This window comes from Pseudophryne corroboree, chromosome 5 (assembly GCF_028390025.1).
Source record: "Pseudophryne corroboree isolate aPseCor3 chromosome 5, aPseCor3.hap2, whole genome shotgun sequence".
Taxonomy (NCBI): Eukaryota; Metazoa; Chordata; class Amphibia; order Anura; family Myobatrachidae; genus Pseudophryne; species Pseudophryne corroboree.
Window position 1 is genome coordinate 413,031,143 of NC_086448.1, and position 13,083 is coordinate 413,044,225.

The 13,083-nt window shown below is 42.6% G+C and overlaps 1 protein-coding gene across 1 annotated transcript; it reads right to left on the reverse strand.

Annotated features, from left to right (window-relative positions):
* Nucleotides 1–310: 310 nt before the first annotated feature.
* LOC134929077 (putative nuclease HARBI1) lies at nt 311–1,642 on the reverse strand. The gene is made up of 2 exons (XM_063924913.1): nt 858–1,642; nt 311–774 (listed from the first exon to the last, which is right to left on the reverse strand). The coding sequence occupies exons 1-2, from the start codon at nt 1,600–1,602 to the stop codon at nt 338–340; spliced, it is 1,182 nt and encodes a 393-aa protein (XP_063780983.1). The 5' UTR covers nt 1,603–1,642; the 3' UTR covers nt 311–337.
* Nucleotides 1,643–13,083: the final 11,441 nt, after the last annotated feature.

A 13,083-nucleotide genomic window follows, 5' to 3' on the forward strand; every position in this document is an offset into this window, starting at 1 on the left:
AAAACAAAAGAAACAGACACAGACACACACACAGTTTTGGGTAAATTTAGATACATATCTGTGTACTCACCACAGTTTGTGTGATCATTCAGCTGGACAGTCACAAAGTGGACAACATTCAGTTTCATTTGTTTGTGTGTTTGTTGAAATAAACAGGATTTTAGGATAGAAAACAAATAAGGACACTATTTAGCAACATCACAGTATTGTTTTTGCAAATAACACATTGTAAGCTTAACGTGTTAACGGATTTTTTGCCAAATAAATATTACATATTCCAACGCAACAAATTAATTACACAATGGCCTTACAATAGCAAACAAAATGACAAAATTATTCAAAAAACAAAAGCATACTGTGGTTTTATTTTGATTAAAAAAGAGAATCTTAAAACACTATACCTGAAATATTCCGCAACAATGCTTGCCCTGACTTGGCTCCCCCTCCGTGTAACACTCCCCCCACCGAAGTGTCGGACAACCCCTGGCTCCTCATCAGGCAATTCCTCTGTCTGAGGAAGCTCTACGCTACTCCTTACCGCGATGTTGTGTAGTATAACGCACAGGACCACTAGTTTACTTGCCATCTCCGGCGAATACATGATGTCGCCCCCAGTGCGGTGGAGCACACGAAACCGCCCTTTAAGGACCCCAATTGTGCGCTCCACCAGCTGCCTAGTGGCAGTAAGCGCGGAGTTAAATGCCGTCTGTGGTCCTGGCCTGGGATTACGGTAAGGAGTCATGAGCCAGGGGGTGCAAGGATATCCACGGTCTCCTGTTTGATGAGAATAACAAATTAGAAAGAGTATATTTTTAAAAAATTAGTAATTTCATGTCAAAAATAGTGGGCCAACTCACCCAATAACCACATGTCTGCTCGTTGACTTGATCTTAATCTGTGCCATATCCCTGATTGTCTAATGACATACGCATCATGGGAGTTTCCGGGAAACTTTGCATTCAGGGAAAGGATCTGGAGGGATGGCCCACAAACAACCATTACATTCAGAGAATGAAACAGTTTCCTGTTTCTAAAAATTTCTTCATTATGTCTTGGTGGCTGAATAGCTACATGTGTGCCATCCACAACCCCAATAACATGTGGGAAGCGACTACCACCTTCCTCAAATTGCCGCTTCACCACATCTAGGGCACCAACATCCAAAGGCATAGCAATAAATTGCTTCACACGCTTTAGGAAAGCCTGGCAGACACGCCGCAGGACCTTACTGAACTGGCCCTGCGACATGCCAGCCAGGTCTCCAACCACATGCTGATAAGAGCCTGTAGCCAAAAAATGTAACACAGCAAGGAATTGTGTCAATGGTGGTATTGCTGTAGGATACCGAATTGAAGACTCCAGATCACTCTCTATTATGGAGAGAGTGTCTAGGATTAGATGTGGTGGCAGCCTGTATCTACGCACAACAACATCATCTGGCATCCCAAAAAGTAGGACACGGGGTTGGAAAATTGGTGGCCTAGCACGCCTCCGTTGCCTTGGTTGATGAGGAGCCGGTTGTGGTTGTGGGGCTGGCGGTTGGGGTGGGAGTGCTGCCGTGGGTTGGGGAGGTAGGGCTTCTGCTGCGATAAACACTGACATCACACACTTTAAAAAAATATAACAGATATGTTGAATAAGACAAAAGCAAACCTCAAAAAATATACAACAAAACATTTTTAAAAAAAGGGTGTGTCAACTTACTGCAGGAGCATAAGACATATTTTCTGTGTTCAATTCCGTATCAAAATGAAAATGATACCAAAAAGGGTATAAAAAAATTAAAAGTTAGAAAGCTACATATTTTAAAAACATTTTAATATAAATATAAAAAAACAATATACTCAGAGCATCAAACACATCACAAACACCTTCAAAAAAATTAAGCAAAATAGGCAAAAAAAACATTACAACACAACAACCAAAGTTATCCCTTTAGTAGCTAGTACAGGCAAGAACAGCACTACTTTGCACAACAATCCTTGAAATAAATTTAACATTTCTTATCAAGATGGCAGACAAACATAAGCAAAACACTTTGAACAAACAGGCACCAACACAGGCCAAGGGCACTTACCTGCACCAAAGAAAACAACAGTCAAATTTGAGTTCTAAATCACACTCTTTGAAAACAACAAAAAGGGGTTACTTCACCCAGAAAAATACACCTACAAGAGAACAACAATTACAGTAAGATCAACATAGTAACATTAGTCCACACAACAGCAACACTGAAGCACAGGTTTAGTTTAAAAAATGGAGAAGCCAAATATATATGTGTTAAAAATAATTACAAATAATCTTCAAAAATATAATTAGTAAAAAACATTAGGAACAAGACGAATGCACGAATACTCACAAACGGATTTTCGCAAAAATAATGCTATACCGTCTATATTCTAAACGCGAACAAACGGACAAATGTATGCTTGACAATTACTCACTCTGAAAAGCACAATAGCACCTTAACGCACAGCACAACAAACTCCAAACTGACAAATACAAACTCCAAACTACCAACACTCACAGCGTGCAAAGTAGGCCCTTAAATAAGCAGTGCAATCATTACCAAGATTAACACTGTACACCTGTGTGAATGAACGCCCCGCCCGTAGGTATAAATAAGCACACACCTCGGCGTACACACGTCATCGCAAACATGGCTTCTCGTGAGGAAATAGCAGCAGAGATGGCCCGCATTGCAGAGCAGCAGATGGCATTGGCTAAAAAACGCCTAGAGTGCCAGAAACGGATGTTGGAATACGCCTCTGCGGATTCTGAACAGGCAGGACCTAGTACTCTGCAAATGTCTGCTTCTGAGCCCCAACAATTGAGTGGGGATACCCTGCCACACACACATACTGGACAAACTGAGGAGGAATCAGCATTAGCCACACAAACACAACAGACAGAAGCTGCTAGTGAGGAGGAAGATGGTGAGGAGCAGCAGAAAGAAACCTCACAGGCTACCTCCAGACGTAAGAAAAGACAGCCAGCATTCACTAAGAGGGAGTTGCGTGTCTTGGTCACGCAAGCCATGTCCAAAGTACATAGAGGCCCCAAAAACATGGGTGCTGCTACAAAAGATTGCATCTGGAGGGACATCACACATTCTGTGAATGAAGTTGGCTCTGTCGTCAGAACATCGCAGGAAGTTAGACGACGGTAAGTGCATCTTGCCAGTCCTTTTTCGGTGCTAAGTTGTCTTAAAAATGTAGTGACATGTGATGTTATGTATAGCAAACAGAAGCAGAACATGTGTCCTAGATATTTACATACACAAATAATAATACTCTACTTTGCCCCTCTTTCACAATACATATGTAGGTGGGCCGACTTCAAATCCCGCCTGAAGGCAAAGAGGTCTGCGGAGTGGAATGCCTCAAGGGCTACAGGGGGAGGACCATCTGTCGCTGTGGAGTTTACAAACTTGGAGGAGATGGCGATGGCCTGTGTCAGTTATGAGGAGGGCCAAGGGGTGTCTAATATGGACACGGACCTGCCTGAGATCCTGACGGGACATGACTTGCCAGGTAAGTTTACACATGTATTTGTCTGCAATTTAAACAGTATTTATAAACTTAAATCTAATTTTTTATTGTACTCTTTTCCCACACATTCTTCTATTTGCTTGCCACTAAACACAGCACAGGGGGATGATCAGTTTGAGTCACAGGAGGGTTATGTGGCTGAGGCTGAGGTGGAGGGACCTAGTGGGTCTGGCAGTGTGGGGACACAAATCCCACCTCTGCAGGTTCCTACTGGCCCCCCCACCCAACCCTCTGCTATCCCGGAGATCCTGCTTGAAATCGCTAGGTATGGTGAGAGCCTAAATGCGTTTCAAGACGGGATCCTCCGGGAGGTAAGCCAGATAGCTGTCCGGCTCACTGAGCACCGAACCAGTGTTGAGCAAGGTGTTGCTCAACTCTGCCAAGGTCTGGCAGAGATCAGGCAGGGCCAAGAACAACTTGCCTCCTCATTCCAAAGCCTTACAAATAACATCTTGCAAGGGCTCCAGGCCATCGCTGTCTCCCTTGCCCACAGTGGCAGAGAGCCACCCACATCGGCTCCCTCCCCTGCCCCTGCCCAGGAAGAACAGGCCACTGGGCAGGCCCAACGAAGGTCGCTCCGCAGACCAAGCCAAGAAGAACAGCCTCAGGCGGGGAGAAAAAAAAGAAAGTGATGTCTCTCCAGATGGCCAGCACCCATGTTTTTGATGTTGCCTCTATGTTATTTTGGATTTGGCTTGTGTGGCCAGAATGGATAACTCCCTCTTAGTGAAATGTATTATTTATGTTTGGAGGTATTGTAGCCTGTGAGTTTTTGGGTATAAACACCTGAGCCATCTTCCTCTTACTAGTGTGCTATGTATTGTTGTGTTTGTGTGGTGGATCCTAATTCTTTCTCAGTTGTGTCAAAATGTTTGTGTGGCAGGGTGTGTAATATGTATTATTTATGATTACAAATTATAATTTAGTCAGAAGCTGATTTTTGCAGAGTACTAAGTTCTGCTCTATCATTTGTGTCAGTGCCATATGCTTGCTGCTTGGTCCATCTCTGCCTGTGAGACTCACGTGTAGCCATGTTGTTTTCATGTTGTGAAATCTTACTACATTAATAAAAAAAAAAATTCAAAAAATTGTGCTATTTATTCAAGGTAATGCATTAGGTAAATGTTAGTTCCCGAAAAATTAGGTCAGCATATAGACACTTGTGGACCAATCTGCAATTTCTCCAACAAAATTGCATCATCCAACAAATACAGGTATGCTTTGCACCACACTTTAATGTCCATATTAAGTAAACTGACACAACACTTTTTAGATTTATGTATTGATCAACAGGACATCATTTAAAACATTGTCAAATATTATAAACCAAAATTAATGTTACATTTCTGACAAAATGAAAGGGTATGCTGCATTATTTGGTTGTCGGTTTCTTTAGCAAAAATGTTGCAGCTTTACATTTAAATTTTTATTTCACTTGTTTGTATTTGTTATTCTTACAAACATTTAAAAAATAATTAAAAATGTTTACACACCAACAATAACACTACAAACAACCTTATTTGGCAGTGTGTGTGATTTATATGTGAGTAGAATAAACATGTAATGTGGGTTCAGACAATTGCTTTTTGCTAACTTTCATCTGCGCAGTAATTAGCTAGTAATTGGCCATCAGATGAATGTGCTCTCCAATTAACAGCTAATTACTGCATACACACTTGGTAACAGTACTTCGCAAATGTAGAGTAACTGCAGACCTACTCGGCTGCTGCGTGAAGGTTGCTACGGTTTCCTATGTTAGATTTAACAGCGACAAGGTATAATTGCGAAAAACACGCCCATTGCGAGTTGCATACTCCCACACTGTACGCCCACTTTCACGCCCATGTCGGAGCATTGCGAAGTCTTGCCTCCGCCACGCCTCCGCCACTCCTCGTTTTCGTTTGCCAGTTACGTGTTGGTTTAAATTTGGCAGTTTTGCACTAATGTCGTACGTATGTACTCGCGCATGCGTATTTACGCTTTTGCGCATGCGCAGACACTTAGTTTTCATACATTTGCGATGCGATGAATCTTAGCGATCAACTCGGAATGAGGGCCTATATTAGGTATCTCTAATCAATGTTGGAATACTGCCACAAGTTACCAATTGTAATTCTTAATATCCCATTTCATATGGTGTGGCTTTTAGTAGCCCGTTAGCTCCTTTCCAATGTATCTATTTTGTTGCTGTCCCGAATGTTGCAACAGTTGCGACTATAGTTACAAGTTTTTTACCATTAAACAGGCACAGGTTGTTCACTGTGTCTGTTTGTTACATAGAATATTGCAGGCAGATGGCAGGGTAAATCTGTATGTTATGCTAATACAATACTGCAGGATATACTTGCATCTACGTGTCAGAGACACGGCTCTGACATATAGGCTTTTTCTATTAAATAGGAGTAAGTCATTTACTGTATTTATTTGTTACTTAGAAACTATTCAATATGTGCCAATATGAACCTGTATAATATATTCATTCAATTCAGCAAAATATACGCATATTGGTATGTTAGAGATACAGCTCTCCCTTCTGCTTAACATGGGAATCCCACTGTTAGACAGATATTACCATATGCAAATTATTGCAGCAGGCACACACTCATAAAACGGACAGTTTCCGCCCAGAAACACCCACTTCCTGTCAATCACATTACGATCACCAGAACGAAGAAAAAACCTCGTAATGCCGTGAGTAAAATACCTAACAGCATAGCAAATTTACTTGGCGCAGTCGCACTGCGGACATTGCGCATGCGCATTAGCGACTAATCGCTCCATTGCGACAAAAAAATAACGAGCGAACAACTCGGAATGACCCCCAAGGTTTTCTTTTTAGATTTCCAAAAACAAAGCCTTTTAGAACTATGCAGGAACAGCGTGTTGCGGCAACCGCTGTTCCTTTGAAGTTTACGGCTGAATAGCTGTGAGAATTTTTTTTTTACTGTGTCGATATTGCCTGATAATGATGGGACAATATTGAGATTTTTCCTGAATAGAACCCTTATCTCTATTGTTTAAAACAAACTTATTCAATCCCCATTTTCCAGCTTTTATGAGATAATTATGTTTATTAAACATCCCCCTTAGAGAAAGATTTATCAAAGCCTGGAGAGAGATACATTAGAGAGGGATAAAGTACCAGCAAACCAGCTCCTAACTGCCATGTTGGTACTTTGGGGGCTGATTGGTTGGTTCTTTGGGGGATATGTACTAACCCTTGGAGAGGTATAAAGTGGAGAGAGATAAAGTACCAACCAACCAGCTCCCAACTGTCAGGTTATGGCCTGTGTTTGAATCAGGCCCTTTGTGCGTAAATTATCCCAGTTGAAAGCGGCGTACATAATTCCTTGCCATTGGCAGTTGAATGGATGGCGATAAAGCGGAAAATGTATCAAAGCTTGGAGAGAGATAAAGTGGAGAGAGATAAAGTACCAGCCAATCAGCCTCAGGCTGTGTTTGAAAAATGATAGGAGCTGATTGGTTGATACATTATCTCTCTCCATTTTATATCTCTCCAAGCTTTGATAAATCTTCCCTATAGATTTACAAACATACTAACTCTCGATGTTGTTGTTTGTACAGGGTAGTGCAGACTGCAGCCTGAAAGGACTCACATCCCACATACAGTCCCTCCAGACCTCCAGCCCTGGACCTATCTGCTAACTCCGTCCAGTTCTTACAACCGCTCCCTGAGAGATTTTCAGGTTTACTCCACCTCAACCTATCAGGTAACCCCCTGCACCGCTGGGGGAGAAATAATGTATCAACCAATCAGCCAATCAGATTCAGTCTTCTTTCTTCTTTTTGCTATAAGGCTTAGCTATAGGTCCAGAGGTAATAGAGTGTGAGATTGGCAAGGTGCCAACGCCAACCAGTTTTTGCATTGTAAAGAAAATGCAGATTTAAATCTTCTGCTAAATGGGTGAAATCTGGGCCCTTAGTCAGTCTCACACTCTGGACTATATGGGTCGTAGTGTTTGAAAGGAAAGGGACTGCTATGAGGCAGAGACAAGATTAGGGGGGCACTATAATGTGGTTCATCGCTCTGTGGCTGTGTCGGCCTGATTTGCCGACTGATCTATTGATTGGTAATGTGTATGCATATATGCTGTGTTGGCCAGAAAACCAGTTTGAAAACATATGCCCACTTATGATGTCATATTCAATGGTTGCTGCGGCTGACCTATCAAGCTGTAAGCGGGGCGGCCATATGCCGCATACACACGGTGCGATATGCCGCATACACACGGTGCCATATGCCGCATACACACGGTGCCATATGCCGCATACACGCGATGCCATATGCCGCATACACATGGTGCAATTTAAACTACCGATATGGACTATATAGTCCATATCAGTAGTAATCATCTGTATAGAGCTTGTGATGCTGACGCGTGCTTCCTCGGAATCAACATCGCAAGTACAAATAGACTGTGCAGGCAGGTCAGTTTTGATTAAAAGTGTACAATCTAGTAAACTGTATAGTGAAAATTGACCATAGCAAAAATTGCACAGAGCCAAAATCTCACCGTGCATATAGACCGTATTGGTGTATTTTGGATCTATGGTGATCAAGGAAAATCACATAGTGTGAATCTGCCACTAGAATGGGTATGCCCCTATACACACAGCCCGATGTACTGATATACCTACATGATATACTGGCATCAGCTGTGGTGCAGGGCGGACCTGATATGTCTGAATTACATCATTTATGATTTGGCCACGCAGTATATGCAGTAGGCAGCTGCATTTAACACTGGTTTGGTGTTATTCTATTAACAACCAGACCAAGCAACAGGGGGGACAAAGGAGACACCTGTACAGGGTCCCAAGGCTCAGGGGGGCCCCAGGAATAAGGGACACAAAAAATGGGGCCACAGAGCCAACTTGGCTGGTGTTTGAGCCTTAGTGACAAGCCGGGAGGACGTTTGTTTTTACAACAGATTAGGCTGCATCTGGCCGTCCTCACGGCCCGTTTCGGATTTCTCCTTTGTCAAGGGTCAGCCACCAAGGGCAAGGTAAGGCATATAGGGACTGGGGAGACAGGGCTTAGGGACAGAGGTGAGTGGTAGTGTCACACGCCAGGGGCAGCGGCCGCCGCGCTTACCCCTGCGTGGCTGCTGGTCCATTTGGCGTTCCTCACCTCTGGCGGTCCGAGGGTCCCGGCGTCTGGCTGGTGCTGCTCCCGGCGGTTCCCCGGAGCGTGGGCGCCGCCGTGACAGCTAGCGTCACGTGGGCGGGGAGCAGGTGATGTCACGAACCTGCTTCACCAATCGAGTAGAGGCGGGAGATTCAAAACCAGACGCCGTGCAGAGCCTCGGCATCTGAGTATCGTCTCTTTTCTGAAGTGGATGCCAGAGCTCCCGTACGCAGTGTGTTCCCAGCAGCTATACTCCTGTGCATCTAGCATTCAGGGTGCCTTCCTGCAGCACAGTCTCCAGTGATCCGAGCAACTAGTGTGTTCCTCTGCAGTGCAGTTGACAGCGCTCCCTGGATTCAGCATGGCCTGCGGGCCGAACCAACTTTAGTGTTTCCAGCGTTCTGTGTCCTTAAACATCGCTCACAAATTCTTCAGCGTCATTCACCATCGCTCACAAGTTCTTCATTCATCAGTGTCCTTAAACATCGCTCACAAATTCTTCAGTGTCATTCACCATCGCTCACAAGTTCTTCATTCATCAGTGTCCTTAAACATCGCTCACAAATTCTTCAGTGTCATTCATCATCGCTCACAAGTTCTTCATTCATCAGTGTCTTTAAACACCACTCACAAATTCTTCAGTGTCTTTCATCATCGCTCACAAGTTCTTCACTCATCAGTGTCTTTAAACATCGCTCACAAATTCTTCAGTGTCTTTCATCATCGCTCACAAGTTCTTCATTCATCAGTGTCTTTAAGACATCGCTCACAAGTTCTTCAGTGTCTTTCATCATCGCTCACAAGTTCTTCATTCATCAGTTGAACATTGCTCACAAATTCTCCAGTAACCTTTTGACATTGCCCACAAGTTCACTTTCTTTCATGTGCCGCTGTATTGCTCCCTTCCCTTAATAAAGTTCCTCAGCATTTTTCACCAAATCCTAACTATCAGAGTCTTGTATGAGGAAATCCTATATCCGACCATCCCTGCTCCGAACCACCTGTGGTTCCTTTTCCCGACCATCGAAAGAACCCCCGAGTCCACAACATCCCCAACCCAGGTCAGTGACAGTATACTCAGGCCACATGGACCCGGTGGATCGGAACCCAGAGGCAAGCGCCATCCAGGATCTGGTTTCCCGAGTTCAAAGTCAGGAGGCGGCACAGAGCCAGGTGATGCAGTATCTCCAGGAGTTATCCGGTCGGCTGGATCAAATTCAGGCTTCTCTGGCTTCAGTAGTTCCGGCTCCAGCTCCAGTACCCGCTCCTGTGGTTGTCTCTAGTAATGTTCAATCCTTGTCTGGAACCAGGTCACGCCTTCAGCTTCCCACTCCTTCTCGCTATAATGGGAATCCAAAGAATTGCCGTGGTTTTCTCAACCAATGTAAGGTACATTTTGAACTTCTCTCACACAACTTCCCCACAGATCGGTCCAAGGTGGCGTACATTATTTCCTTGCCTGAAGGTTCAGCGTTGGATTGGGTGTCTCCGTTATGGGAGCGGTCTGACCCGTTGGTTTCCAGTTACACCAATTTCATCACGTCATTCCGAAGGATCTTCGATGAGCCCGGCAGAACGACCGCTGCTTCTTCGGACTTGCTCCGAGTCCGACAAGGCTCCCGTTCAGTGGGACAATATGTGATTCATTTCCAAACCATAGCCTCGGAACTGCGCTGGAATAATGATGCTCTCTGGGCCGCTTTCTGAAATGGGCTCTCCGACCGTCTAAAAGATGAACTGATCACTAGGGATTTGCCAGATTCCTTAGAACAGTTGATCTCACTCTGTGTAAAGGTGGATCTTCGTATGCAGGAACGAGGTGGCGAACGTAGTCGGTCAGAACGATCCAGATTCCGGTCTCTCCCGTCTAAGCAAACGGTCACCCCAAGTCTAGACGAACCTATGCAAATTAATCGATCTCGGCTGTCCCCGGAAGAACGACAGCGCCGTCGTGAGGGTAGACTCTGCCTCTACTGTGGAGCTGCGGATCACTTTGTCAAGTTTTGTAAGTTCCGTCCGGGAAACGGGCAGTCCTAGCTTGTTCCGGAGGAGTCGAGTTAGGGGTTACATCTAAACCTTCTCCGACAGTGGACTGTTTACTCTCCGTGTCTCTGTTTTCTGGGTCTATACACAAACCTGTTAAGGCCCAGCTGGACTCCGGGGCTGCAGGGAATTTTGTTTCTCTTTCTTGTGGGAAAAAACAGAACAGGACAAATGTCCCTAACTGTTTATCTTCCGGCGCTGATAGCAATTATTAGTTGGTTAATAGTGAACAAAAGAAGCTGAGTAAGACAACTAGCTAGGTTGCCAACAATATAGAAAACAAAAAGAAAAAAATATACTCCGCGCTTTATGTACACTGTATCAAATTATATCAAACTATAGTGTGCAGTCTGTCATGTAGAATAATTGACTCAGTAGAACTTCAAAGATACGTATAAATCAATTTATATTCAATAATCTTTAAAAATGACACAATTTAAACGAACAAGCAGCATATAGTTTGCAACAAATAGCTATTAAGTATTAACCACAATCGGTATAGCACACAATATATTAAGGCTAATTTGTTATATTTAATACATAAAATTAACACACACTGGCGTCCCAGTGATTATTAAAATGTCCCGCAAGGAATATTCACAGCCTTATAATGAAGAGCTTCTACAGATATTGGTGTATAATTACCCATGTGCTGGTTCCTGAGATATTTAGTAGACAGGGTCCGTTTTTATAACTGTGCACATATATGGGTATAGTATACTTTTTAAAGCCGATTAAAGCTGATTCAAGGACTGCCGTATAATTACCACGGCACTGTTCCGAGCAAATGGTGATCTTTAATAACCTGTACGTGGATCTCCAAAGGACTCACTCCTCGTCACGGGTGTTAGACCTCACAGCGGAGGCCAGCAGCAGTCACTCAGTGAGGGCGAACGGAGTCCTGGACGTCAGTAGTACAGCACAGAGATCGAAAACAGTGCTCCAGCTGAGAGCCACCGGCTGAAGCGCCCAGCGTGTATCGGGCCGTGGTAAGTTGAAGCTGTGGAGAGCCGTGTGCGGGCTCAATTAGCGGGTTGATTCCAAATGACTGAACGTAGAAAGTGGGCGTCAACGCGTTTCGTCTCCTTGGCAACCGGAGACTTCCTCAAGACGGATACCTCCCCTCTCTCCAATCACATATTTATACCCTTTCTAATGATTTTACTTGTAACAGCTGAATCTATTTAATAAACTGAAATATTCAATTTATATGCTGCACGTAATAAAAAGATTCTGTATGTAATTAAAACATATTATTTCAACAAAATTAATAACGTATCAAACGCCTACTGAGTCAATCTATCAGAGTTGTACATTGATCAAAATATTCTTAAATTAAGATTAATTACATCTATTTCTGTCTATTAGACAGACATCAAGTTCAGATGTGCATTTCTATGTTGTATGTTTCCCTTACTAGACAAATACCACTTCATTATAAACATAGACCTTTAAACATTGAATACTCCTAAGCAATACTCCCATACTGCCAAAATAACAGATATTAATATCTTAATAATATTTATATTCACTTGTTTATAAATAGCTCACTTTTTTATATGATATAATGATATTAAGTATAATGACCTTCATACATAGATTAATAGACACCTCTATAGGAAAAGGTTATAGACTTTTATCTTATATACTAAATTAATTAATTACACATATATACTATAACTCCAAGAGAGATCTATATTTATGAACAAATTCTGATGAGGAAATAAAACACAGATAGAATGTCTCAAACTTCCAGTTACATTATAATATTGATATATTTGTATATTTAAATGATATTCTCAGCCAGTTTCCAAAGAGTAATAAATACATAATTGTTAATGATCTTAACACCACTTAGAACTAATTTCTATTATCGTAATCATAATTATTCATATTAATAATCTATGATCCAGTCAGACATCAATTAAAGTTATTAGATCTATTAAAAACTATTGTAATATAACTCTAGAGGAATGATTCTAAAAAGAAAAAAGGATTCTGAAAAAAGGGGGGGATAGAAACATATCCAACCTAACCCAACATTTTTATGATATTATAAATAATTACAAGAAGAGGGGAACTATTAAGATTAATCTAAACATGAATAATCCAAGGCTTCGTTAAGGCCATTAGGGTGTAAGGTATCTAACTTGAAAATACAAGAAGATTCTCTTATGCAAAGTTTTCTGAACCTATCCCCTCCTCTCTTTGTACAAGAGAATTGTTCCAAACCAACAATGCTGAGAAAGGATGGGTAACCATTATGTACTTTAGAAAAATGACGAGATACGCTATGAGTCTGAAGTTTCTTAATGATATTTAGTCTGTGTTTCCTGAATC